The sequence below is a fragment of the Manis pentadactyla genome, chromosome X, assembly GCF_030020395.1.
Source record: "Manis pentadactyla isolate mManPen7 chromosome X, mManPen7.hap1, whole genome shotgun sequence".
Lineage (NCBI taxonomy): Eukaryota > Metazoa > Chordata > Mammalia > Pholidota > Manidae > Manis > Manis pentadactyla.
Window position 1 is genome coordinate 125,153,712 of NC_080038.1, and position 26,651 is coordinate 125,180,362.

The 26,651-nt window shown below is 37.5% G+C and overlaps 1 protein-coding gene across 3 annotated transcripts in view; it reads left to right on the forward strand.

Moving 5' to 3' along the window:
* The window catches only part of CUL4B (cullin 4B), a 52,517-nt gene extending 26,277 nt beyond the window's left edge, over positions 1 to 26,240 (forward strand). For 2 of the 3 annotated variants that reach the window (XM_057496158.1, XM_057496157.1), the window contains 9 exons: positions 5,284 to 5,388; positions 5,891 to 6,001; positions 6,458 to 6,549; positions 7,646 to 7,753; positions 8,565 to 8,678; positions 9,401 to 9,506; positions 10,610 to 10,782; positions 21,961 to 22,113; positions 24,010 to 26,240. In XM_057496158.1, the coding sequence (XP_057352141.1) occupies positions 5,284 to 5,388; positions 5,891 to 6,001; positions 6,458 to 6,549; positions 7,646 to 7,753; positions 8,565 to 8,678; positions 9,401 to 9,506; positions 10,610 to 10,782; positions 21,961 to 22,113; positions 24,010 to 24,105 (1,058 nt within the window). In that variant the 3' untranslated portion in view covers positions 24,106 to 26,240. The remainder of the gene's footprint in view (positions 1 to 5,283; positions 5,389 to 5,890; positions 6,002 to 6,457; positions 6,550 to 7,645; positions 7,754 to 8,564; positions 8,679 to 9,400; positions 9,507 to 10,609; positions 10,783 to 21,960; positions 22,114 to 24,009) is intronic. The other variant, XM_057496159.1, reaches the window with a different exon arrangement.
* Positions 26,241 to 26,651: the final 411 nt, after the last annotated feature.

The following is a 26,651-nucleotide window of genomic DNA, read 5'->3' on the forward strand; positions in this document are numbered from 1 at the left end:
TTTCCTTTTACTTCTTTTGTGGATAGTTGATTTGATTTTTTGCCTTTAGTTAGTATTTGGTTGTCTGCTTTCTTTGCTGTGATTTTATTTTCTCTGGTCGCATCTATTTAGCCTTAGGAGTACTTCCATTTAGAGCTGGTAGGGTTTCCTATATGTAGTATTATGTCATCCACAAATAGTGGCAGTTTTACTTACTCCTTTACAATTTAGATGCGTTTTATTCCCCGTTCTTTCCTAGTTGCTGTGGCTGGTACTTCCAGTATTACGTTGAATGTAAGTAGGGGAAGTAGCGTCCTCTTCTAGTTCCTTATCTTAGAGAAAAGCTTTCAACTTCTCACTATTGGGTATATTAGTTGTGGGTTTATCATATATGGCCTTTATTGTATTGAGGTCTGTTCCTTCTATACCTTCTTTGTTGAAAGTTTTTATCATAACTGTATGTTGAGTTTTGCCAAACACTTTTTCTGCATCTATTGAGATTATCATAAGATTTTTATCTTTCATTTTGTTAATGTGGTGTGTCTTTCTTGATTGTGCATGTTGAATCGAAGGGGATTTATTCTGTGGTTTATGATCTTTTTCACGTATCGTTGAATTGTTTGCTATTGTTTTGTTGAGGATTTTTGCATCTATTTTGATCGGGGATATTGACCTGTAGTTTTTTTTGTGGTGTTCTTGTCTGGTTTTGGTATCAGAGTATTGTTGGCTTCATAAAATGAGTTTCGAAGCTTTCCCTGCTCTTCAACTGTGTGGAAGAGTAAAAAGGTAGATAGTAAATCTTTGAATGTTTGTTAGAGTTCACCAGTGAAGCTATCTGGTCCTGGATGTTAGTTTGTCAGGAGGGTTTCAATTACTGATTGAATCTCCTTGCTGGTAATAACTCTATTTAAGGTTTTGTATTTCATCCTGATACAGTCTTAGGAGATTGTCAGTTTCTAGGAATTTATCCATTTCTTCTATATTGTCCAATCCAGTCTTTATTATTCCCTTACTTGTACTAACTTTGGACTTGATTTATTCTTTTTCTAGTTTCTTTAGGTGTAAAGTTAAATTGTTTATTTGAGATTTCTCTTGTTTCTTGAAGTAGGCCTGTATTGCTGTGAACTTCTCCCTTAGAACCACTTTTGCTGCATGCTGTATATTTGATATGTCGTATTTCCATTTTCACTTATGTCTAGCTATTTTTTTATTTTTCCTTTGATTTCTTCTATGCTCTAGCAGTTGTTCAGTAACATGTTTAATCTCCATGTATTTGTAGTTTTTCTGGTTTTTTTCTTATAATTGACTTCTGGTTTCATATCATATGGTCGGCAAAGAAGCTTGATGTGATTTCAGTCTTCTTGAATTCATTGAGATTTCTTTGTGGCCTAACATGTGGTCTATCCTAGAGGATGTTCCATGTGCACTTGAGAAGAACATGTGTCCTGCTGCTTTTGGATGTATGTTGTACATGTATCTGTTAAGTCTGTCTGATCTGTCATTTAAGGCCAGTGTTTCTTTATTGATTTTCTGTCTGGGTGATCTATCCATTGATGTAAATTGGGTGTTAAAATCTCCTACTATTTTTGTATTGCTGTCAATTTCTCCCTTTAGGTCTGTTAATATTTGCTTTATATATTTTGGTGCTCCTGTGTCATGTACATATGTGTTTATAAATGTTATATGTCCTGGCTGTATTGGCTCCTTTATCATTATGTAATAACCCTCTTTGCCTTTTATTACTGTCTTTGTTTTAAAGTCTGTTTTGTCTGATGTGAGTATAGCTATAACAGCTTTCATTTTGTTTCTGTTTGTATGAAATATCTTTTTTCATCCTTTCACTTTCAGTCTCTGTGTGTCCTTCTGAAGTGAGTCTCTTGTAGGCGATATATAGATGTCTTGAATTTTTAAAAAATCTATTTAGCCATTCTCTCTCTGATTGGAGAATTTAGCCCATTGATATTTGATAAGTATATACTTTCTGCCATTTTAAAAATTGTTTTCTGGCTTTTGTGCTTTATTTATGTTCCTTTCTTCTCTCTCTTTCCTTGTGGTTTGATGACTTTCTTTTGTGTTAGGTTTAGATTCCTTTCTCATTTTCTTTTGTGTGTTTACTATTAAGTTTTACTTTGTGGTTACTGTGAAGTTCACCTATATTATCTTATGTGTATAATTGTCTAAGTTGATAGCAATTTAAACTTGAACACATCCCAAAACTATGTTTTTATCCCCCTATGTTTTATGTTTTTCAGGTCACTTTTTAAATCTTTTAATTTTATGTATCCCTTTTCATAATTAATATGTAAAATAGTAATTGTTTTCATTTTAGTCAATTTTGCTACTTTTGTCTTTTAACTTTTTTAGTTGCTTTATAAATGATTAATCCACTACCTTACTGTATATTTACCTTTTCCAGTCAGATTTTTACTTTCATGTATTTTCTTGTTATTAATTAGTGCCATTTCTTTGCAGCTTAAAGAAGTCTCTTTAATATTTTTATAAGGCTGGTTTAGTAGTAATGAACTCCTTCAGGGTTTGCTTGTCTGAAAAACTCTTTATCTTTCCTTCAAATCTGAATGATAACCTTGCCAGTAGAGTATTTTTCATTGGAAGTTTTCCCCTTTGAGCACTTTAAATAGGTCATGCCATACTCTTGTGGTCTGTAATGTTTTTGCTGAAAAATCAGCTGGTAACGTTATGGAGTTTCTGATACCCATAACAACTTGTTCTTTTCTTGCTGCTTTTAAGATTCTCTCTTTAACTTCTGGTATTTTAATTTTTACTTGTTTTGGTGTGGCCCTCTTAGGGTTCATCTTACTTGGAATTCTCTGTGCTACCTAGATCAGGATGTCTGTTTCCTTCCCCAGGTTAGGCAAGTTTTCAGCTCCTTTCTCTCTCTCTTCTCCTTCTGGGACCCCTATAATACCAATGTTATTTTGCTTGATGTGGTCCCAGTGTTCCCTTGAGTTATCTTAATGTTTTAAAGTTTTTTTTTCTTTTTGCTGTTTTGGGTGAGGTCCATTGCTTTGTTTTCCAGCTCACTGATACATTCTTCTGTTTCATTCATTATGCTGTTGAACCCCTCTAGTGTATTTCAGTGCAGTTATTATATTCTCCATCTCTGTGACTTCTGTTTGGTACTTTATTTTCTGTTTCTTTGTTGAAGTTCATCCATTCTTCTCCCAAGTCTGTGAACATCTTTTGACCATTACTTTGAATTATTCTATCAGGTAGATTAGTTAGTTCCATATCACTAAGGTATTTTTCTGAGATTTTTGTCTTGTTCTTTCATGTGGAACATTTTTCTCTGTTTTCACATTTTGCTTGATTTTCTGTTTCTGTGTATTAGCTCTCTCTGTCAGTCTTGAAGGAGTGGCCTTGTTTAGGTGATGATCCTTCTCATTCAACCTTGCTTAGCTCTTGGATGTCTGTGAACCTTTGTGATCATCTAAATTACCTAATTTATTCTTGATATGCCATAGTTGTTGAGGGTGTGCCAAGACCTGTCAGTGATCCAAGGGGAAAAATCTGATTTATTACCTAGTTTCAGGCTGGTTGGAAGCCAAACTTTTAGGCAGCAGCTTTTAAAGTATGCAAATATATACAGTCCTGTATATATCATATATCATATATCAAATATATAATCCCTATAATCATAATCCCTATTGGCCTCCAGATCAGAAGATCTGGAGGTTTCCCTTGGGCAACAGTTGCAAAAATCAAGGCTCCAGATGTGCACATAAGCTCCTTTCTGGGAAATCTCATCAAGCTATAGTGAGGTCAAGAGGGTGTACAAGGATGGTGTCCCCCTGCTTACATTCTCTGGAATCACCTCCTTAGCCTTTAGAGGTGGGAAACCTGAAGCCTGTCCCTCAGGTTGAAGCTCTAAGCTCAGTAAATAGGCCTTTTTCACAGGAAGACGGATTGTTTTTCAGTCTGCTGTCTGTGTAGTGCCCTCAGGGTGGTGGCCTGCCAAGAACTGACTTTCCAATTGTTATAGTCCCTTGGAGCTGTAGTATACCAGCTCTCTTGGCCACTAGGACCAGGAGTTAAAGGGGTGTCCTATATGTCGATTGTGAATGCCATTGCCTTGAGCAAGGCAGCTAGAGAGTGCCTTGTCTGTGTACGTGTACTGTCTTTAGGATGGGAATGGGAGAAAGCTGCAACCACTGGTACTAACCAGCGCTAGCCAGGGGCTGGGAGATTGTCACAACCACTCACACACACAGCCTTTAGCTAGGGAGCAAGAGAACCCCATCACCATTCATGCTCATCTGCTCCAACTGAAGAGTGTTGCAACCATCCCACACTCTGTGGGTGCCCTGACTGCTTGCCCCTGCCTGTCCCAGCAAGGCAGTAGGAAGGTGCTGTGTCCAAGCTCATGCACCTGTGTTAGTGGGCTATGTGGAGAGTGCAACAATGGTGTCCATCAATGCCTCTGCCTTTGGGAAACATCTCAGTTGTCTTCCACCCCTCCAGCCAATACTTTTAGATCAGCAAATATATCTCCCTCACATGTAGTCTAGGTGCTTTTAAATGGCTATTTTTTCATTAGGTCTTGGGGCAAACAAGACCACATGTGAACCCTCTAAGAGGGGAATCTCAGTTTCCTACAGCACTTTAGGACCCTTGGAAATCAGCCCCATTGATTTTCCAAGCCAGAGATCTCTCTCGTACAGATCCCTGGGACCAGGGTGCCCAGTGTGGGGTACCAACCCCTCACTTCTACAGTAGAAATAGCTGTCTAGTGAGATCCCTCCCTATTGTGTGTTACCCTACCCCTGTGTCTGCACTTCCTGTCAGTGTCAGTTTCCTACTCTCTCCTTTTATCCTTTGTTGCGGAGAGCAGTTCATCATGTTTTCAGGTATTTTTCAGAGGAAAGTGATCTATATGTGGCTGTAGATGGGGTGTGTCCACAGGAGGAGGTGAGTTCAGGACCTTACCGTGCTGCCATCTTGGACCACCCCCCCCACCATCTTCAATGACTTTGATGACCCCGGCAAAGGGCTGTATGCATCACCCCCTACCAGGGTATCCATACCCCATTTTAATAAGCATCAGTATAGTGTAAAGTACATTATATCTGGAGCTGAAAGAGGTGAATTTGGGCTCTTTTTATTTATTAGCTCTATGTCACTAAGCAAGTCACTTGATTTCCCTAACTCTGGGGACTTTAAAAAATATGCATATGCCCCTGAAGCATTGAAAATCTCATATCATTCTTCTCTTTGGGGAATGTATTCGTGCCTAGTACCTCATGGATACCCATGATGACTAAACAACAAATTTTCCCCCCATTTCAGCTAAGTATGTAGATTCAAAGCTTCGTGCGGGCAACAAAGAAGCTACAGATGAAGAACTTGAAAAAATGTTGGATAAAATCATGATCATATTTAGATTTATCTATGGTAAGTATTTATCTTTGTTTTAATATTTTTCCTTTAAAACAAAGCACTCAACAGAGAAACTAACCAGTATAATCAATCTGAAAGGGAGTATTTTTTTATTTGGAAGTTAGATATTTAAGCCTGTTACATTTTTTGCATTTAATTCATTGGGGTACTTGAGGAATGTTATTTAATTGCTTTGTGCATTGACTTTTCCACTATTAAAAGCCTTGATTTTTGCTACTTGTTTTAATCTCTAGAGTATTGATGCTAAAGCTACCAGTCAGCTAAAGCTTTTCTAAAGAAAAGTTAATGCAGGTTTAATTCTTCACAGCAAAGAACTTTTGAAGTGTCCGGCACAAAAATCAACCTCTGATGTTTCTTGCGTTTAACAAACTTGGATAAATTGTGTAAATCTAAATAACTTGGAGTAATGGTGTGATTTATTAAGCATTTTGAAGCAGTTTTGTCATAACTTTTTATTGGAGTATTATGAGAGTTAATGTTTTATTATTTAACATAGGTAAGGATGTTTTTGAGGCCTTCTATAAGAAAGATTTAGCCAAGCGCCTGTTAGTGGGGAAGAGTGCATCTGTAGATGCTGAAAAATCAATGCTGTCCAAACTTAAACACGGTATGTTTGTCATTCTTTCTGTTTCTATTCTTGCTTGATTTCTGAAGGAAAATGTTAGCTTAATTTTTACTCTTGCAGACAATTGCCTCTTTTGTCAACCGTATGTTCATATGATAAAAATGTAAATTGAATAAGCTCATTAGGTTTCCAACCTATCATATATATCCAGAGCTGTTGCGATTTTTAAAAAAATTAAGCGCTGTTCTTGTTTTTATTATTTATATAAAAATTTTCCATTTATTTTATGCCTAAATAGTACATAAGGTTACTAAAGGATTAAAGGGTTTCACTCTGAATTAGTAGGGCATACACTTTGGGGTAAGGATTTTTTATTCTTACAAATAGTTACAGATCATATTTCATGCTTCAGGTAAGTTTTATGTTTCATGTTTGCAGTCTTAAATTAATTGTTTTTACCACTTGAAAATATTATAAATGTATAAACATCTTTAATAGAATGTGGAGCTGCTTTCACCAGCAAACTTGAAGGAATGTTTAAAGACATGGAACTTTCTAAAGACATCATGATTCAGTTCAAACAGGTAAAAGTGAGTTAAACTCTTACTTAATTCCTTGTATTTAGTTATCTCCTTGCTGTGGTTTGTACTGAAGAGGGTAAATAGGAACATGTATTTGTTATAAATACCTAATAGCAACTTAGATTATACTCACAATAAAGAAAAAAATCACCAATGAAATGTAAGTACTTCAGAATTTATTCTCAATATATACTAAAGATAACACAAAAATAGAAATAATATATTGAACTGGAGTCAGAACAATGAAAGCTGTAGCTAGATAGTAAGAACAGGGTTTTCTGTACTATATGATCACTCTTGGTGATTTGCATACTGAAAGCTGATAATGAATGGGGAGGGAGGAGAGGTGATAGAGTGCTTGTATGAGACCTTTGGGGATGTTGGGAATGAAAAGCTAAATCAACATTTTGGAGTTTTATGTTGGTAGAAGGTGGCAGTTTTGAAATATTTGAGAGCATAGGTAATAGCTATGGCAAATTAGATTTTCCTCTCTTAGGGTTTTAGTAGTGACTTCTTTAGCACTATATGGCTATGGTGGGACATGAGAGTGAAGGACTCAAAAAAGTTCCAGGTCAACTGGATGATGAGTCCTATAGTAGCTGCAGAATAGAGTTTATCTGCTTTGCCCTTTCCCCTTCTTTCCTTCCCTACTTCAGGTCACACCCCCCTGCAAACAGGCAGTGAAGCAAGTGAAAAACCAGACTTGGGCTGGCTGGTAGGGCGAGGAATGGGGGTTGCTGCAAGGTGTTCCAAGCCACATAGGGGTCTCCAGAGGTGGGAACTGCAGGTGGTATGGGGGAAAGAATGGAGAAGAGATCCTATAACAGCACAGCCATTTGAGAGAAATTATTTAAGTTGATAATGCCTCTAACAAGGTCACATGATCCTTGTGTGCCATTGTAACAATATATTAACCTATGCACTTTTCTAGTACATTTAATATAGGCTTCCTTTATATTCCTTCTAGTAGTTGCCTTTTATTTTAAAGATGGTCAATGTTCGCATGTAATTTTATAATGGGAAACTTCTTGAATGAGTCCTTATTATGACATGAAATGTATGTATTATTTTTAAGATCTCAGTGTGTGTGTTAATCTTATTGTAGTATATGCAGAACCAGAATGTACCAGGGAATATTGAATTAACTGTGAATATTCTGACTATGGGTTATTGGCCAACATATGTGCCCATGGAAGTCCATTTACCACCGGAGGTAAGAGTTGCTGTTTAGGACTTTGGTTATAAGCATAAAAGTACATGACACTTCCCAGCATGCCAACACCAAATGCCAACTGTTTTAATATTTTAATTTTCTATTTATATTACTCTTGTACTTACATCATTATTGCATAGCTAATGATGCCACATTCTGGGTTAAGGGACAATTTCCCCAACTCTTCTTTCAGTTCCCCAAGTTGTACCCACATTGTGCCCAGCTCTCAAAAATTCTTGTCCGTGGGTCACATGGGAGTTGGATTGCTGAGTTATTTGTTCTTGAGTAAATCCATCCTAACTCCTGGGAAAACTGAGGACGGAAGCTTAGAAAGGAAGTTAACTTGAGGGACAGATACTGAGAATCTTCCATAGAGATAATTGTGGAAGCCCAGGGAGTAGATCTCCCCCATTAAGAAGGAGAATATAGAAACAGGAAGAAAAGGGCTAAGACGGAACTCTGGAGAAGGCTCACATTTGGCAGGTGGAGGAAGGGGAACCTGTGAAGGAAACCAATAAAACAGCAATAATGAAATAAAGAAACTAATATGGTTCATAGGCACAACAGCCACTGGAGGTGAATGTTTCAAAGAGGGGAAGATTAAATGTTGCATGGAGTTCAAAGAGTAGAAAGATTTGATAAATGCCATTAGATTTGGTAGTTGGGAGATAATTGGCATACATCGAAGTGATCAGTGGGACCTACTGCAGGTCTTACAAACTTCTAGAAATTATTACAAATGAGGAAGACATAGAGTGGTGAATGCAATACTGGATACAGAGCTTAAATAGCTTTGTTTTATTTACTGCAGATGGTAAAACTTCAGGAGATTTTCAAGACATTTTACCTAGGCAAACATAGTGGCAGGAAACTTCAATGGCAGTCAACTCTAGGACACTGTGTGCTAAAGGCAGAATTTAAAGAGGTAAGTGGATGTTCCCAAAACTTAGTTTTCACCTTCATCCTTCATACTGAGTTCATTCCTCTTAACTTGATAGTTTAAACTGTTTTATAAATTTATGCTAAATATATGCATGACAGTGATAGCTTGTCACAGCTTTGTGTATATTATAAGAATGTGGTCTTTTCCACAGTTGATTTGGCCTTGCTGCAGAACCAAAAACAGTAACTCTTTCTTTCACCCTTTCCCCACCTGTGGATGCAGAATTCACACTGCCACTTCTTGAAAGGAAACTTCTTTTCTTGTTGCTGGGAGCTAGAGAATAGGGTGGGTGTTCTGGGGAATAGTTTCCGTATCTAATTTCAAAAATTTTCTGTAGCTTTGCATGACTAATCTGAACCAAAGAAGTTGAAAATGCATTTGAAATAGTGATTTTTTGCTGCTCATGATAAATATCTATAGTAACACATAAGGCTGAGTTATTAATTTTCATTACTTTGTTGTTCTGTTTTAACTGTAAGTTTTAAAGAGAGACCTTTAGAAAGGTCACCCTGTCCTTGTTTCTATTTTAGGTAGGATCACATCTAAACTCTACACTGAACATACTGGCTTTTCTGGATCATGTCAATTTGTTTCTAAATCCACTAATTAAAAAATATTTTTCCTGCAAGAGATTATTTGTTTAATTGTTCATGTTTTTTTTTCCCCATGAAAATGATGGCTAAACACTGTTGTTTCTCCAACAGGGTAAAAAAGAACTCCAGGTCTCTCTTTTTCAAACACTGGTGCTGCTAATGTTTAATGAGGGAGAGGAGTTCAGTTTAGAAGAGATCAAGCAGGCTACTGGAATAGGTTTGTGTTGAATCAGTCAATAAGTAAGCATTATGTCCCCTGTGTGCACTCCACTAGGTTATTAAAAGCTCTTGGGTGGGTACAAAGGAATAATCCCTCTCCTCAGTATTCATAATATAACTTTGAGGAAAGGGGGAAATGACACTTAAAATAATTTCACAACCAGTAAGTACCAATCTGTAGTGTTGACTTAGGAGAGTGTTAAAGGTTCAGTGAAGCATAAGATTACTATGGACTGGCACAACTGGGAAAGTCTTCTTAAAGGAGGTGGGATTGAGCTGGGCCTTCAGATTTTAGTTAGAGAGATGGCATATGCTGCCAGTGAGACAGTTTGGGAAAAGGCTTAGCAGAAGGAATGAGTCGGCAGGAGTCATGAAGAGTTGAACTATATGTAGCACAGAATAGTGAGATACAAAGTTTGACACGTATGATGGGAAGAACCTTACAAATCAAGCACATGAAACCTACATTATAAGGTCTTGAGTGTATGATGTAATGGAAGTGACTTATTTGGACAACTTACCTAGAATCAATAGGCAGTAGGGCAGATTGGAGAATGAAGAGATATCAGTCTAGAATATACAGGGTTAATTCAGGCATAAAGTGCCAAGGGGCTTAGTCTAGAGTGAGAATGAAGAGAGGCATCTCTAAGGAAGCAACTACTAAGTAAAGGATGAAGGGAGGAAGAGTTAAATGATTCCAGAGTTTCTTACCAGAGGATGTTGGTAGCTTCATACAACTAATAATTGGAAAGAGGACCCATTTTACGTGGAAGATGATGAATAAAATTTTGGACATACTGGAGTTGATGATAGTAAAACAGCGAGATAGGACATAATCCTTTAAATGTGGGACTGGAAAGAAGTGAGATGTCATTTCTGAAGATTCTAATTTATCCACATAGAATAATATTTGAACCTTTAAAGGATGACCAGGAAGAAAGCCATTGGATAGGACAAAAAGGAAGTTGATGATGACGTTGGGGTGGCAGGGGGGGAAACAGTTTTAATAGATGGGTGGGGTGGAAGCCAGACTGAGGTTGAATGTAGCTGTTCATGTTGATGAGTTAGTAATAAATAATTAAGTCACTCTTTCTTCCTCAGAGGATGGAGAGTTAAGGAGAACGCTGCAGTCATTGGCCTGTGGCAAAGCTAGAGTGCTGGCAAAAAATCCAAAGGGCAAAGATATTGAAGATGGTGACAAGTTCATTTGTAATGATGATTTCAAACACAAACTTTTTAGGATAAAGATCAATCAAATCCAGATGAAAGAAACGGTACTTTTGCATTTTTCTCATCTTAAATGCTCTGGAATTACATGTGTTTGTAATAAAAATTTATAAAGATAATTTATGCCTATAATACTACTGTTAACTAACATTTTCTAGCCTATATCTACCTCAGTGTATTTCAGTGTTTGATCTTACATTTTCTTTGGAAAAGGTGCACACAATTCGGCCTAATGTTCAACATAGTTTTATATCCTTTTTTTCATAACACTGTATCTTTAGAATTTTTCATGCCACTAAATATCTTCATAAAATAGCTGATGATCATACAGTATTCTTTTATATGGCTGTTGTAGTTTATTCAACCACTGTCCATTATTGGGGAGATAGATTCATAACATTTATTTCTATTTTTTTATTTTGGTATCATTAATCTACAATTACACGAGGAACATTATGTTTACTGGATGCCCCCCATCACCAAGACCCCCCCACATACCCCATTACAGTCACTATTCATCAGCGTAGTAACATGCTATAGAATCACTACTTGTCTTCTCTGTGTTGTACAGCCCTCCCCGTGCCCCCCCTACATTATGTCTGCTAATAGTAATGCCCCTTTCCCCCTTATCCCTCCCTTCCCACGCATCCTGCCCAGTCCCTTTCCCTTTGGTAACTGTTAGTCCATTCTTCGGTTCTGTGAGCCTGTGGCTGTTTTGTTCCTTCAGTTTTCTCTTTGTTCTTAGACTCCACAGATGAGTGAAATCATTTGATACTTGTCTTTCTCTGCCTGGATTATTTCACTGAGTACAATACCCTCTAGCTCCATCCATGTTGTTGCAAATGGTAGGATTTGTTTTCTTCTTATAGCTGAATAATATTCCATTGTGTATATGTACCACCTCTTCTTTATCCATTCATCTACTGATGGACACTTAGGTTGCTTCCATTTCTTGGCTATTGTAAATAGTGCTGCAATAAACAGGGGTGCATATGTTTTTTTTAATCTGAGAAGTTGTATTCTTTGGGTAAATTCCAAGGAGTGGGATTCCCGGGTCAAATGGTATTTCTATTTTTAGTTTTTTGAGAAACCTCCATATTGCTTTCCACAATGGTTGAACTAGCTTACATTCCCACCAGCAGTGTAGGAGGGTTCCCCTTTCTCCAGATCCTTGCCAACATTTGTTATTGTTTCTCTTTTCGATGGTGGCCATCCTTACCAGTGTGAGGTGATATCTCACTGTGGTTTTAATTTGCATTTCTCTGATGATTAGCGATGTGGAGCATCTTTTCATGTGCCTGTTGGCCATCTGAATTTCTTTTTTGGAGAAGTGTCTTCAGATCCTGTGTCCATTTATTTTGGTATCATTAATCTACAAATACATGAGGAACATTATGTTTACTAGACTCCCCCCATCACCAAGACCCCCCCACATACCCCATTACAGTCACTGTCCATCAGCATAGTAAGATGCTGTAGAATCACTACTTGACTTCTCTGTGTTGTACAGCCCTCCCTGTTCCCACACCCTACATTATGTCTGCTAATAGTAATGCTCCCCTTTTTCCCCCCCTTATCCTTCCCTTCCTACCCATCCTCCCCAGTCCCTTTCCCTTTGGTAACTGTTAGTCCATTCTTGGGTTCTGAGAGTCTGCTGCTGTTTTGTTCCTTCAGTTTTTTGCTTTGTTCTTATACTCTACAGATCAGTGAAATCATTTAATACTTGTCTTTTTCTGCCTGGCTTATTTCACTGAGCATAATACCCTCTAGCTCCATCCATGTTGTGGCAAATGGTAGGATTTGTTTTCTTCTTATGGCTGAATAATATTCCATTGTGTATATGTACCACATCTTCTTTATCCATTCATCTACTGATGGACACTTAGGTTGCTTCCATTTCTTGGCTATTGTAAATAGTGCTGCGATAAAATAGGGGTGCATCTGTCTTTTTCAAACTGGGCTGCTGCATTCTTAGGGTAAATTTCTAGGAGTGGAATTCCTGGGTCAAATGGTATTTCTATTTTGAGTTTTATGAGGAACCTCCATACTGCTTTCCACAATGGTTGAACTAATTTACATTCCCACCAGCAGTGTAGGAGGGTTCCCCTTTCTCCACAACCTCGCCAACATTTGTTGTTGTTTATCTTGGATGTTGGCAATCCTTCCTGGTGTGAGGTGATATATCATTGTGGTTATAATTTGCATTTCTCTGATGATTAGCGATGTGTAGCATCTTTTCATGTGCCTGTTGGACATCTGAATTTCTTCTTTGGAGAACTGTCTGTTCAGATCCTATGCCCATTTTTTAATTGGATTATTTGCTTTTTGTCTGTCGAGGTGCATGACCTCTTTATATGTTTTGGATGTCAACCCTTTATCGGATCTGTCATTTTCTAATATATTCTCCCATACTGTAGGATGCCTTTTTGTTCTATTGGTGGTGTCCTTTGCTGTACAGAAGCTTTTCAGCTTGATATACTCCCACTTGTTTATTTTTACTTTTGTTTCCCGTGCCCAGGGAGATAAGTTCATGAAGAAGTTGCTCATGTTTATGTCCAAGAGATTTTTGCCTATGTTTTTTTTATTATTCATTTTATTATCATTAATCTACAATTACATGAAGAACATTATGGTTACTAGACTCCCCCCTTGAACAAGTCCCCTCCCACAAACCCCATTATGGTCACTGTCCATCAGCGTAGTAAGGTGCTGTAGACTCACTACTTGTCTTCTCTGTGTTGCACATCCCTCCCTATGCGCCCCCCATTGTACATGCTAATCGTAAGGCCCCCTTTCTTTTTCCCTGCCGTTATCCCTCTCTTCCCACCCGTCCTGCCCAGTCCCTTTCCCTTTGGTAACCGTTAGACCATTCTTTGGTTCTGTGATTCTGCTGCTGTTTGGTTCCTTCAGTTTTTCTTTGTTCTTATACTCCACATATGAGTGAAATCATTTGGTACTTATCTTTCTCCACCTGGCTTATTTCACTGAGCATAATACCCTCTCGCTCCATCCATGTTGTTGCAAATGGTAGGATTTGTTTTCTTCTTATAGCTGAATAATATTCCATTGTGTATATGTACCACCTCTTCTTTATCCATTCATCTGCTGATGGACACTTAGGTTGCTTCCATTTCTTGGCTATTGTAAATAGTGCTGCGATAAACATAGGGGTGCATCTGTCTTTTTCAAACTGGGCTGCTGCATTCTTAGGGTAAATTCCTAGAAGTGGAATTCCTGGGTCAAATGGTATTTCTATTTTGAGCTTTTTGAGGACCTCCATACTGCTTTCCACAATGGTTGAACTAATTTACATTCCCACCAGCAGTGTAGGAGGGTTCCCCTTTCTCCACAACCTCGCCAACATTTGTTGTTGTTTGTCTTTTGGATGGTGGCGATCCTTCCTGGTGTGAGGTGATATCTCATTGTGGTTTTAATTTGCATTTCTCTGATGACAAGTGATGTGTAGCATCTTTTCATGTGTCTGTTGGCCATCTGAATTTCTTCTTTGGAGAACTGTCTGTTCAGCTCCTCTGCCCATTTTTTAATTGGATTATTTGCTTTTTGTTTGTTGATGTGCATGAGGTCTTTATATATTTTGGATGTCAACCCTTTATTGGATCTGTCATTTATGAATATGTTCTCCCATACTGTAGGGTATGTTTGTGTTTTATTGATGGTGTCCTTTGCTGTACAGAAGCTTTTCAGCTTGATATACTCCCACTTTTTCATTTTTGCTTTTGTTTCCCGTGCCCAGGGAGATAAGTTCATGAAGAAGTTGCTCATGTTTATGTCCAAGAGATTTTTGCCTATGTTTTTTTCTAAGAGTTTTATAGTTTTCGGACTTACATTCAGGTCTTTGATTCATTTCAAATTCACTTTTGTATATTGGGTTAGACAATCATCCAGTTTTATTCTCTTGCATGTAGCTGTCCAGTTTTGCCAACACCAGCTATTGAAGAGGCTGTTATTTCCCTCTTGTATGTCCGTGGCTCCTTTATCATATATTAATTGACCATATATGCTTGGGTTAGTATCTGGACTCTCTATTCTGTTCCACTGGTCTGTGGCTCTGTTCTTGTGCCAGTACCAAATTGTCTTGATTACTGTGGCTTTGTAGTAGAGCTTGAATTTGTTAAGCGGAACCCCCCCACTTCATTCTTCCTTCTCAGGTTTGCTTTGGCTATTCGGGGTCTTTGGTGGTTCCATATGAATTTTAAAACTATTTGGTCCAGTTTGTTGAAGAATGCTGTTAGTATTTTGATAGGGATTGCATTGAATCTGTAGATTGCTGTAGGCAGGATGGCCATTTTGACAATATTAATTCTTCCTAGCCAAGAGCATGGGATGAGTTTCCATTTGTTAGTGTCCTCTTTAATTTCTCTTAAGAGTGTCCTGTAGTTTTCAGGGTATAGGTCTTTCACTTCCTTGCTTAGGTTTATTCCTAGGTATTTTATTCTTTTTGATGCAATTGTGAATGGAATTGTTTTCCTGATTTCTCTTTCTGCTAGTTCATCGTTAGTGTATAGGAAAGCAACAGATTTCTGTGTATTAATTTTGTATCCTACAACTTTGCTGAATTTAGATATTAGTTCTAGGAGTTTTGGAGTGGAGTCTTTAGAGTTTTTTATGTACAATATCATGTCATCTGCAAATAGTGACAGTTTGACTTCTTCTTTACCAATCTGGATTCCTTGTATTTCTTTGTTTTGTCTGATTGCCATGGCTAAGACCTCCAGTATTATGTTGATTAACAGTGGGGAGAGTGGGCATCCCTGTCTTGTTACCTATCTTAGAGGAAAAGCTTTCAGCTTCTTGCTGTTAAGTATGATGTTGGCTGTAGGTTTGTCCTATATGGCCTTTATTATGTTGAGGTACTTGCCCTCTATACACATTTTGTTGAGAGTTTTTATCATGAATGGATGTTGAATTTTGTCGAATGCTTTTTCAGCGTCTATGGAGATGATCATATGATTTTAGTCCTTCTTTTTGTTGATGTGGTGGATAATGTTGGTGGATTTTCAAATGTTGTACCATCCTTGCATCCCTGAGGTGAATCCCACTTTATCATGGTGTATGATTCTCTTGATGTATTTTTGAATTCGATTTGCTAATATTTTCTTGAGTATTTTTGTATCTGTGTTCATCAGGGATGAATTAATTTTCTTTTTTTGTGGTGTCTGATTTTGGTATTAGAGTGATGGTGGCTTCATAGAATGAGTTTGGAAGTATTCCCTCCTCTTCTATTTTTTGGAAAACTTTAAGGAGAACGGTATTATGGGTATTATGTCTTCTCTGTATGTCTGATAAAATTCAGCGGTGATTCCTTCTGGTCCGGGGATTTGGTATTTGGGAGTGTTTTGATTACCAGTTCAATTTTGTTGCTGGTAATTGGTCTGTTTAGATTTTCTGTTTCTTTCTGGGTCAGTCTTGGAAGGTTGTATTTTTCTAAGAAGTTGTCCTTTTCCTCTAGGTTTTCCAGCTTGTTAGCATATAGATTTTCATAGTACTTCCTAATAATTCTTTGTATTTCTGTGGGGTCCGTTGTGATTTTTCCTTTCTCATTTCTGATTCTGTTGATGTGTGCTGATTCTCTTTTTCTCTTAATAACTCTGGCTAGGGGTTTTTCTATTTTGTTTATTTTCTCAAAGAACCAGCTCTTGGTTTCATTGATTTTTCTCTATTGTTTTATTCTTCTCAATTTTATTTATTTCTTCTCTGATCTTTATTATGTCCCTCCTTCTGCTGACTTTGGTTCTCATTTGTTCTTCTTTTTCCAGTTTCAATAATTGTGACTTTAGACTATTCAGTTGGGATTGTTCTTCCTTTTTTAAATAGGCCTGGATTGCAATGTACTTTCCTCTTAAAACTGCCTTCACTGCATCCCACAGAAGTTTGGGCTTTGTGCTGGAGTCATTTGTCTCCATATATTGCTTGATGTCTATTTTTATTTGGTCATTGATCCATTGATTATTTAGGAGCATGTTGTTAAGCCTCCATGTGTTTGTGAGCCTTTTTGTTTTCTTTGTACAATTTGTTTCTAGTTTTATACCTTTGTGGTCTGAGGAGTTGGTTGGTAGAATTTCAGTCTTTTTGAGTTTACTGAGACTCTTTTTGTGGCCTAGTATGTGGTCTATTCTGGAAAATGTTCCATGTGCACTTGAGAAGAATGTGTATCCTGCTGCTTTTGGGTGTAGAGTTCTGTAGATGTCTGTTAAGTCCATCTGTTCTAGTGTGTTGTTCAGTGCCTCTGTGTCCTTACCTATTTTCTGTCTGGTGGATCTGTCCTTTGGAGTTAGTCATGCATTGATATCTCCTAGAACAAATGCATTGCATTCTATTACCTCCTTTAATTCTGTTAGTATTTGTTTCACATATGTCAGTGCTCCTGTGTTGGATGCACAGATAGTTATAATGGTTATATCCTCTTGTTGGACTACTCCCTTTATCATTATGTCATGTCATTCTTTATCTCTTGTTACTTTCTTTGTTTTGAAGTCTATTTTGTCTGATACAAGTACTGCAACACCTGCTTTTTTCTCCCTATTGTTTGCATGAAATATCTTTTTCTATCCCTTGACTTTTAGTCTGTGTATGTCTTTGGGTTTGAAGTGACTCTCTTGTTAGCAGCATATAGGTGGGTCTTGCTTTTGTAGCCATTCTATTATTCTGTGTCTTTTGATTGGTGCATTCAGTCCATTTACTTTTAGAGTGATAGTTGATAGATATGTACTTATTGCCATTGCAGGCTTTGGATTCGTGGTTACCAAAGGTTCAAGGGTAGCTTCTTTACTATCTAACAGTCTAACTTACCTCTCTTATTAAGCTGTTATAAATACAGTCTGATGATTCTTTATTTCTCTCCCTTCTTATTCTTCCACCTTCATTCTTTATATGTTTGGTGTTTTATTCTGTACCCTTTTGTGTTTCCTTTGACTCTTTTTGTGATTAGGTGATTTGATTTTTTGCCTTTAGTTAGTATTTGGTTGTCTGCTTTCTTTGCTGTGATTTCATTTTCTCTGGTGACATCTATTTAGCCTTAGGAGTGCTTCCGTCTAGAGCAGCCCCTTTAAAATACCCTGTAGAGGTGGTTTGTGGGAGGCACATTCCCTCAACTTTTACCTGTCTGGAAATTGTTTAATCCCTCCTTCAAATTTAAATGATAATCGTGCTGGATACAGTATTCTTGGTTCAAGGCCCTTGTGTTTCATTGCATTAAATATATCATGCCATTCTCTTCTGGCCTGTAAGGTTGCTGTTGAGAAGTCTGATGATAGACTGATGGATTTTGCTGTGTGGGTGATCTTTTTTGTCTATCTGGCTGCCTTTAATATTCTGTCCTTGTCTTTGATCTTTGCCATTTTAATTATTATATGTCTTGGTTTTGTCCTCCTTGGGTCCGTTGTGTTGGTAGATCTGTGGGCTTCCATGGTTTGAGAGACTATTTCCTCCCCCAGCTTGGGGAAGTGTTCAGCAATTATTTCTGCAAAGACACTCTCTATCCTTTTTTCTGTCTGCTCTTCTTTTGGTTCCCCTATAATGTGAATATTGTTTCGTTTGGATTGGTCACACAGTTCTCTTAATATTCTTTCATTCCTAGAGATCCTTTTATCTCTCTCTGCCTCAGCTTCTCTGTATTCCTGTTTTCTGATTTCTACTGTATTAACAGTCTCTTGCACCTCGTCCAGTCTGCTCTTAAGACCTTCTATTGATTGTTTCATTTCTGTTGTCTCCCTCTGGACTTCGTCCCTTACCTCTTGCATATTTCTCTGCAGGTCCATCAGCATGGTTATGACTTTTATTTTGAATTCTTTTTCAGGCAGATTCGTTATATCCATCTCACCAGGCCCTCTCTGTGGGGGTGTCTGAGTGATTTCTGACTGTACCAGATTCTTCTCCCTTTTCATGGCGATAGAAGTGGTCGCAGGCCCATGGCACATGTGTCACCTGGGAGAACAAAGTTCCTTCCTGCTTGCTGGTCGCCTTGCCCTTCTCCACTTCCTGTGTCAGTTACCTGCACACAGGGAGCAGCCTCTGGGATAATCTCTTGAGCTGCTGTGGGTGGGGCGGCCTTCGGTATAGTCTAGGGCCCTGCGGGGAGTGGCAGGCACGCCGGGTGTTTTCTCCTGTCAGAACAGCGCCCCTTAATGCCTTCCGGTCCTTTCTCCGACTTCGTCTGTCTGTGGTGGGCAGCTATGTGCCAGCGGCAGCCTCTGAGTCTGTCCTGGTTAGCTGCGCACTGGGAGAAGACTCTGTGTGGTTGCTGTGGGTGGGGCTGTTCTCTGGCTGCTCTGCAGCTGTAGCAGGTCAGCCAGTTTGTTTTCGGTGCCTGCAGTGGGTAATGAATGGCAGGCTGCTTATTGCCGTGAGGGGCTTCAGGGCTGCATTATCCCCCAGGGGGTTAGGGTACCTGAAGTTCCTCAAGATTTCCAACGTGCTGAGCTTAGTATGCTGTGATGATTTTGTCCAACTGTTGAGCCCTTGTTCCTTTAAGACTTTTAAGAAGCGCCCACTTTTCTTTTGTCTCAGGAGAGCCGGCTTTGGGGGGCCCACTCACAGTCTCCATCTTGGATTTTACTTTTCTGTTTCTCTAATATCCATTATACCATGCAATGTGTGTGTGTGCTCCCTGTGCAGATTACTGGGGTTGATTATTTAGTAGTACTGTGCTTCCATTCCCTCCCCACTCTGATTCTTTTTTTTTGTTTTTTATTAATGTAAGATTGATATACACCCTTATGAAGGTTTCACATGAAAAAACAATGTGGTTACTACATTTACCCATATTATGTAGTCCCCACCCATACCCCAGTGCAGTCACTGTCCATCAGTGCAGCAAGATGCCACAGATCCACTGTATGCCTTCTCTGTGCTACACTGTTCTCCCCGTGATCCCCCACACCATGTGTACTAAACATAAGACCCCTCAATCCCCTTTTCCCACCCTCCTCACCCGCTCCCCCACATCCCCACCCCTGTGGTAACCACCAGTTCATTCTTGAAGTCTCTGAGTCTGCTGCTATTTTGTTCCTTCAGTTTTGCTTCATTGTTATACTGCAGAAATGAGGGAAATCATTTGGCATTTGTCTTTCTCCGTCTGGCCTATTTCACTGAGCATAATGTCCTCCAGCTCTGTCCATGTTGTTGCAAATGGTAGGATTTGTTTCTTTCTTATGGCTGGATAGTATTCCATTGTATATATGTACCACATCTTCTTTATCCATTCATCTACAGATGTACACTTAGGTTGCTTCCATTTCTTGGCTATTGTAAAAAGTGCTGCAATAAACAAAGGGGTGCATATGTTTTTTTGAATCTGAGAAGTTGTGTTCTTTGGATAAATTCCAAGGAGTAGGATTCCCGGGTCAAATGATATTTCTATTTTGAGTTTTTGAGGAACCTCCATATTGGTTCCAAAATAGTTGAAGTAGCTTACATTCCCACCAGCAGTGTAGGAGGGTTCCCCTTTCTTCGCATCCTCGGCAGCATTTGTTGTTCTTAGTGTTTTTGATCCTGGCCATCCTTACTGGTGTGAGGTGATATCTCATTGTGATTTTAATTTGCATTTCCCTGATTAGTGATGTGGAGCATCTTTTCATTTGCCTCTTGGCCATCTGAATTTCTTCTTCAGAGAACTGTCTCTTCATATCCTCTGCCCATTTGTTAATCGGGTTATTTGCTTTTTGATTGTTGAGGTGTGTAAGTTCTTTATATATTTTGGATGTTAACCCCTTGTCGGATATGTCATTTACAAATATATTCTCCTATACTGTAGGATGCCTTTTTGTTCTGTTGATGGTGTCCTTTGCTGTTCAGAAACTTTTTAGTTTAATGTAGTCCCATGAGTTCATTTTTGCTTTGGTTCCCATGCTCGAGGAGATGCATTCAGGAAGAAGTTGCTCATGCTTATATTCAGGAGATGTTTGCCTATGTTGTCTTCTAAGAGTTTTATGGTTTCATGACTTACATTCAAGTCTTTGATCCATTTCAAGTTTACTTTTGTGTATGGGGTTGAACAATAATCCAGTTTCATTCTCTTGCATTTGGCTGTCCAGTTTTGCCAACACCAGCTGTTGAAGAGGCTGTCATTTACCCATTGTATATCCATGACTCCTTTATCGTATATTAATTGAGCATATATGGTTGCATTTATATCAGGGCTCTCTAGTGTGTTCCATTGGTCTATGGGTCTCTTCTTGTGCCAGTACCAAATTGTGTTTATTTAATGTGGCTTTGTAGTAGAGATTGAACTTGGGGAGCAATGCCCCCAGCTTTACCCACTCTGATTCTTTTCCTCCCGCTGGTGAGCTGCAGTGGGGGGAGTGCTCAGGTCCCGCCTGATCACGGCTTCATATCTTACCCTTTTTGTGAGATTCTGAGGTCTCGCAGATGTAGATGTATCCTGACTGTTGTATTATATCTTCTGGTCTCTCTTTTAGGAATAGTTGTATTTGTTCTATTTTCAAAAATATGTGTGGTTTTAGAAGGAGATTTCCGCTGCCCTACTCACGCCGTCATCTTGAGCTCCTGCAACCACAAGTTGCTGTCTTACTCACATTCACATAAAAGGCATGATATACTCTTAGATTACTGTGCCCTTCTAAAACATTCATCGTGTATCAGAAAGAAACTTGACTACAAGAAGGCCGAACTATTCTTTTAATTTGGGTGCTAAAGATGAACACTTTTGCTTTGACATTAAAATTGGAAGATTCACTCCTAAACACGTAAATTTCTGTTAGTATTGAGCAAATAAACGCATTGACAATGTGAGTTTCTGATTTATGTGTTACAAAATAAAGATTAATTTTTTAAGTTTGATTCTAGTTAACTAATTAGAGATAAGAATAGAATCAGTCACTTTTACAGATAAGCTAATGTCATACAGAAAATCTAGTCAATAACCGTTGGGCATCTTTAGAAGACTTTGAGGACAGAGTAACTGAAAATGATGAAATTTCTATCAGACATATCTGCTTCCTAAAAAGCAGCCCAAAGATGGTGTTTTTCTGTTAACTAATATTGGCATTACTTCATTGGTACAGGGCAGCGTAATTAGAAAGGCGTTGTGTTTGTAGTATTTTTTCTATCGTATTTATAAGGCTCCTTTAGAGAATTCAGTATATTTAAAGCATTAACTGTGTGTCATGTCCCTAAAGTATACAGTTTGTATAAGTAATCAAGTTTCACTTCGGGTACAATTCCTAAGTTTATAAGTTTTTTGTTAGGTTGAGGAACAAGCAAGTACTACGGAAAGAGTATTTCAGGACAGACAATATCAAATTGATGCTGCAATTGTTCGAATTATGAAGATGAGAAAGACCCTTAGCCACAATCTCCTTGTTTCAGAAGTGTACAACCAGTTGAAATTTCCAGTAAAGGTATGTGCTTCTGAGTTTTCATGTGGAGCTTGTTACATATAAAAGAGTGGGTTAGATTTTCAGATACAAATCTTAAAAACATGGGTTTAAAGCCTCAAGACCATTTTGAGGGACAAGTGTTTTAATTTCTCATGCTCTTATGTATGATTCAAAAAAATTTTTGTTGGCATATATGAGCTGCTGCAACAAAAGGGGAAAAGCAATTTGTAAAAGTTCATATATCTGAAAGTTTAGGTGCTAAATGAGTCTTTGAAATTTTCAAGTTAATTCACAGTATTTCTTCTGAGCTCGTTTTTTGTTATTTAATTTTTTTTTCCTCCTTGAAATACCTTGGTATTTGACAGATTTGGTTTTTATTTTTGTTTCACACACACAGGAACAGTTGGAAGAGGGCAGATTTGGTTATTTTAAATTAAGTTAAATCTTCTGTCTAGTTAGCTTACATAAACATCCATTAACAACTCTGTACAGATAACTAGCCATCATGAGGCATGTTTTTGGAAAGTTTAGTGATAGTTCTGCCAAGCTGAAATCAGTCATTAAATGAACATGTTTCAATGTAAATGCCCAATAATTAAGAGGGGCAGTGCAGTGTTGGACTGGATTGTTTTCCAGGTTTTTTAGAAGATTCCCAAATCCTTCTGATAATAAACCCTTGATAGAGTTTGGATAGACTTTTGGCTGTTGGGGTTCTATGAGCTTTCAGCTTGGGTAAATCACTTCACCTTGTTGAGCTTGTTTATTCTGATGTAAAATGGGGATGATAATAGTACTTAGCTCATATGATGATGAGGCTTAAATGAGATAATGTATGTAAAAAATTTTAGCACTGGGTCTGGCACATAATAAGTGCTCATAAGGTAGGCATTCTCTGTTCTCCAAACCTACTCCTTCCTCATTTCCACAGTCACCCTCCTATTCTGCCTGACAACCAGTTCACCTCCAGCCAGAGAGGTCACTGATGCTAGGGAAGTTAGAGTCACTATGGTAAATAGTGCTGATATTCTAGGTCTTTCACCATAATTAAGAGAAAGTCATTTTGATTTTCAAACTGGAATTATTGGATAAAGTGGCTGAAATATTGGCTGTTGCATCAGACTATATCCCTTCTTTACCTCTCACAATCAAGTAGCCATTTTATACAATCTGAAAAACTATTAGCAAGCAAGATTATATTATTTTTATAGAAGAGATACAAAAGATGATGGAGTTTTGTCATTCAAGAGCTAAGAATGCAGTGATAAGAACAAGCTGTAAGCTTCCTTGATTATTTTCAGCTATGAGTAGGATTCAAAAATCCAGATTTGTAGTAAGTAACCATTCATATTAAACCTGAAATATGAAGACCTGAATTATGAGTTGATACTTCACTTATCAAACCATTTGTTGTTATAGTCTTGTAAATAGTGTTTTCTGTAGTTCATTTTTTTAATTTCTAAAAATGCAACCTGCCTTTGAGAACTAGCTTTTGCCCCAATTTAGGGTCTACTTATCTTCTCCAACTATCTTAGCAAAACTAAGTAACATTGTTTCCCTAAACTCTAATTTCTTTCTTGTGTGAAGTGGTGATAAATTGGTCCATTGTATTTGTGCAGAGAGTAGCTGGTTCGTAGAAGACCTCTTTCACATAGAAAAGGAATAGAAAATACTGTATAACATATGAAAAGATGTGACAGCATATGTGTGGTGTACGTTTCTTAGCCTTGTTTATTTTCATTGTGATTTTCTCATTTTAAAAAGTGAGATTTAAAAAATATTTTTTAAAAAATGAGATTAAATACATTAAAATTAGTGAGCTAAAACTTTTTTCTTTTCTTTAATGGAATGTTGGTAAATGGGCTTCAGCCAATAATTAGTGATTATGAGCTTTGCACTGAAAATTGCCTTTTCTTACAGCCTGCTGATCTTAAGAAGAGAATAGAATCCCTAATTGACCGGGACTACATGGAAAGAGATAAAGAAAATCCAAACCAGTACAACTACATTGCATAAAATGTTGGCCTCTGAGTGTCTGGTGTCATACACAGTAGCCAGTGATTAAACTAACCTGTTGATCTATATTATTTGACTTTTTATACTTCTGATGACCAAATTAAACAGTGTAATGGAAATAGTTGAGTGGACTTTTTCAGTGGTTAACATGCCCATTTAAAGAGTAATACTTACCTTTGAAGAATGTTGTTGAACTCTTTGCATGTTATTTAGTATGATGTGCAGAAAACTCTTTAAGGAAGTACCTGGTCTTCATGATTCCTCTTTGGAACTGGGGAAGAAGTCCCTATGGCTGTTTAAAAAGAGGGGGATTCTTATACACCGTTAATTATGAAGCAAAAGGTTTATTTGCTTAAAATGTCATTTAAATATACTTAAACTGCATGCAAACTTTATTTACTGTACAGAGTTCTGGATGTATTTATCAAATAGAAAAACCACCCTGAACTTGGTTGTTCACCCATTTTGTGATTTCTCTTGAAAAGAAGTTGTCATAGCTATTGATATTTTACTAAGTAATGTTCTGTTACACTAAAAGAGATGTTTTTTAAAAACTCATTTGGAAACAAGTTTTCAAGTAGGACAGTTGCTTACATAATCTCTTACATGTACACATCCTAAGATGTTCCACTTACAGCTATGGGATGTGTGTATATGGCTTAGCCCTGAGTTTACTGTGCTGATTAACAGGTACTTATAAAAATAGCTAAAATAGAAAATTGTTGATCAGCTGTACTAGAAGAACATGGTAGGAGAGAGAAATACAACTCTTTTTTCATATTAAAAATGAATATAATATGAACATTGCAAAAGAGACCAAAACGCACATGTTGTGTAAATTTTTACAGGAACAAAAATTCAAATAGTCTTTGGCTTACTTTAGACTTTAATGTTGTTTGGACAGTTTTCTCTTTATCTTGGACCAATTATAGACTGTTACAGGCTTTCTAGGATTTAGCATTTCTCTTTTCTCTAACAAAGTTTTTTTTTGAAACATACCAGCTCTCTTTTTTGTTGGTAAATAAGCCTCCCTTATAGGATGTCCTTCCTGTGTCTTCTTCAAACCCTGGGTATAAAGGTCTTCCCCACATACCCTCTTTGGAAATTTCAAATTCTGTATTGTGCTGATCTTATTCCTTTCAAAATCACTTGAAGATAAAGAGTTCTCATAGCCATTGAACACCTGCTTTGCAGGGGGATGTCCTAGGATTGTTCATACATAGAAAATAGCGAAAGTATTGTCATTCAGACTGATAATGTGAGTAAAATGCTTTTCCTTGCCATCAGTGGCTTTTTGATTTTGGGGCTTTGTTTTCTTTTTTTCTTCTTTGTTTTTCCATGAAGCTTTGAAGGTAATTGATCTTGGAGGGAAAGCAGAAAATTTTGTTTTGAATTTTAATGTTTTTTTATGACAGTATGTTTCCTTGACTATTTGGAACCATTAGGAAGAATACCTAGGTCTTAACCATCAACCAGGTAGACTGGGGCTCTTGTATCTGCTATTGGTTGTTGGTTGTTTTCTTATGTTCTGAAAGATCTGTGACTAGCTATTTTAAAAAGTTGCCTGTTTCTCTCTAATTACATCTACTTGCACAGTGTTGTCTAATAATATGTGGTATTTAGAATGCCTTCCTAATTCTTTTTGAGGAGCTATTGCCTTTATTTTCTCAGCTCTTCCCTGGTTTCTTTACATGAATCCATCTGACCAGGAAATGCAGCTATTTTGTTTGCCCTCTTTCCATACTGGACCATCTACATCAGTGTTCTCTCATCCCTGATGGTCTCTGAGATATGTAGACTCTTCCACAAGGCTTGATAGTTACTCTTAAGGAATTTTTAGGTAGAAGTGGTCCTCTTAGGAGGAGACTCTTGGTGTCACCTTTGTTATCTTGAAAGCTGGTCCCTTCCCTGAGGCTCTTAATTTTTTGAAAATTTGATGCTGTTCAGCTGAGAAATTGGCAAGACTATTAAAAAAACAAGTTGAGGGGAGCTGTTTAAGAAATTGAAAAGTAATTGCAAACAACATTGGGTAATTGTGACTTTCAGTTGTTCTGTATAAGTTGAATTTTTGTGCTCCTTTCACTGTGTATGTGGTGGTTCTATTTTTCTCCAATAAAAACTTTTATTTAAAAATTTCTGGAGATCTTTAAAATTCAAGTTTTGTAAGAAAGTTATAAAACCACAGACATCTTAAATCCTTTAATAATTTAATGAGTTCACATCTGTCAGTTCTGTTTTTTAAATTTCTCTTTTTTATTTTTGTGGGGTTTGGTGGTAATATATAGGCATGTGGAGTAGGGTATGGTAAATAAAAGGTGAGTAAAATTCCCAGGAATCCTCAAGCTGGGTAATTATTCTTAAATGTCATATTTTAGAGAAATGAAGTATATACATTGTTTCGTCCAAATCCTCAGAGTCAAATAGTTTCATAAAGTCAATATGAAACTAGTTTACATTTACATTGAGAAGTGAATAAAAGATTAAATACTTTCATTTTAGGTATGGCCCTTGATCTACCTTTTCTACTCATGTCATATAAGGTCTGG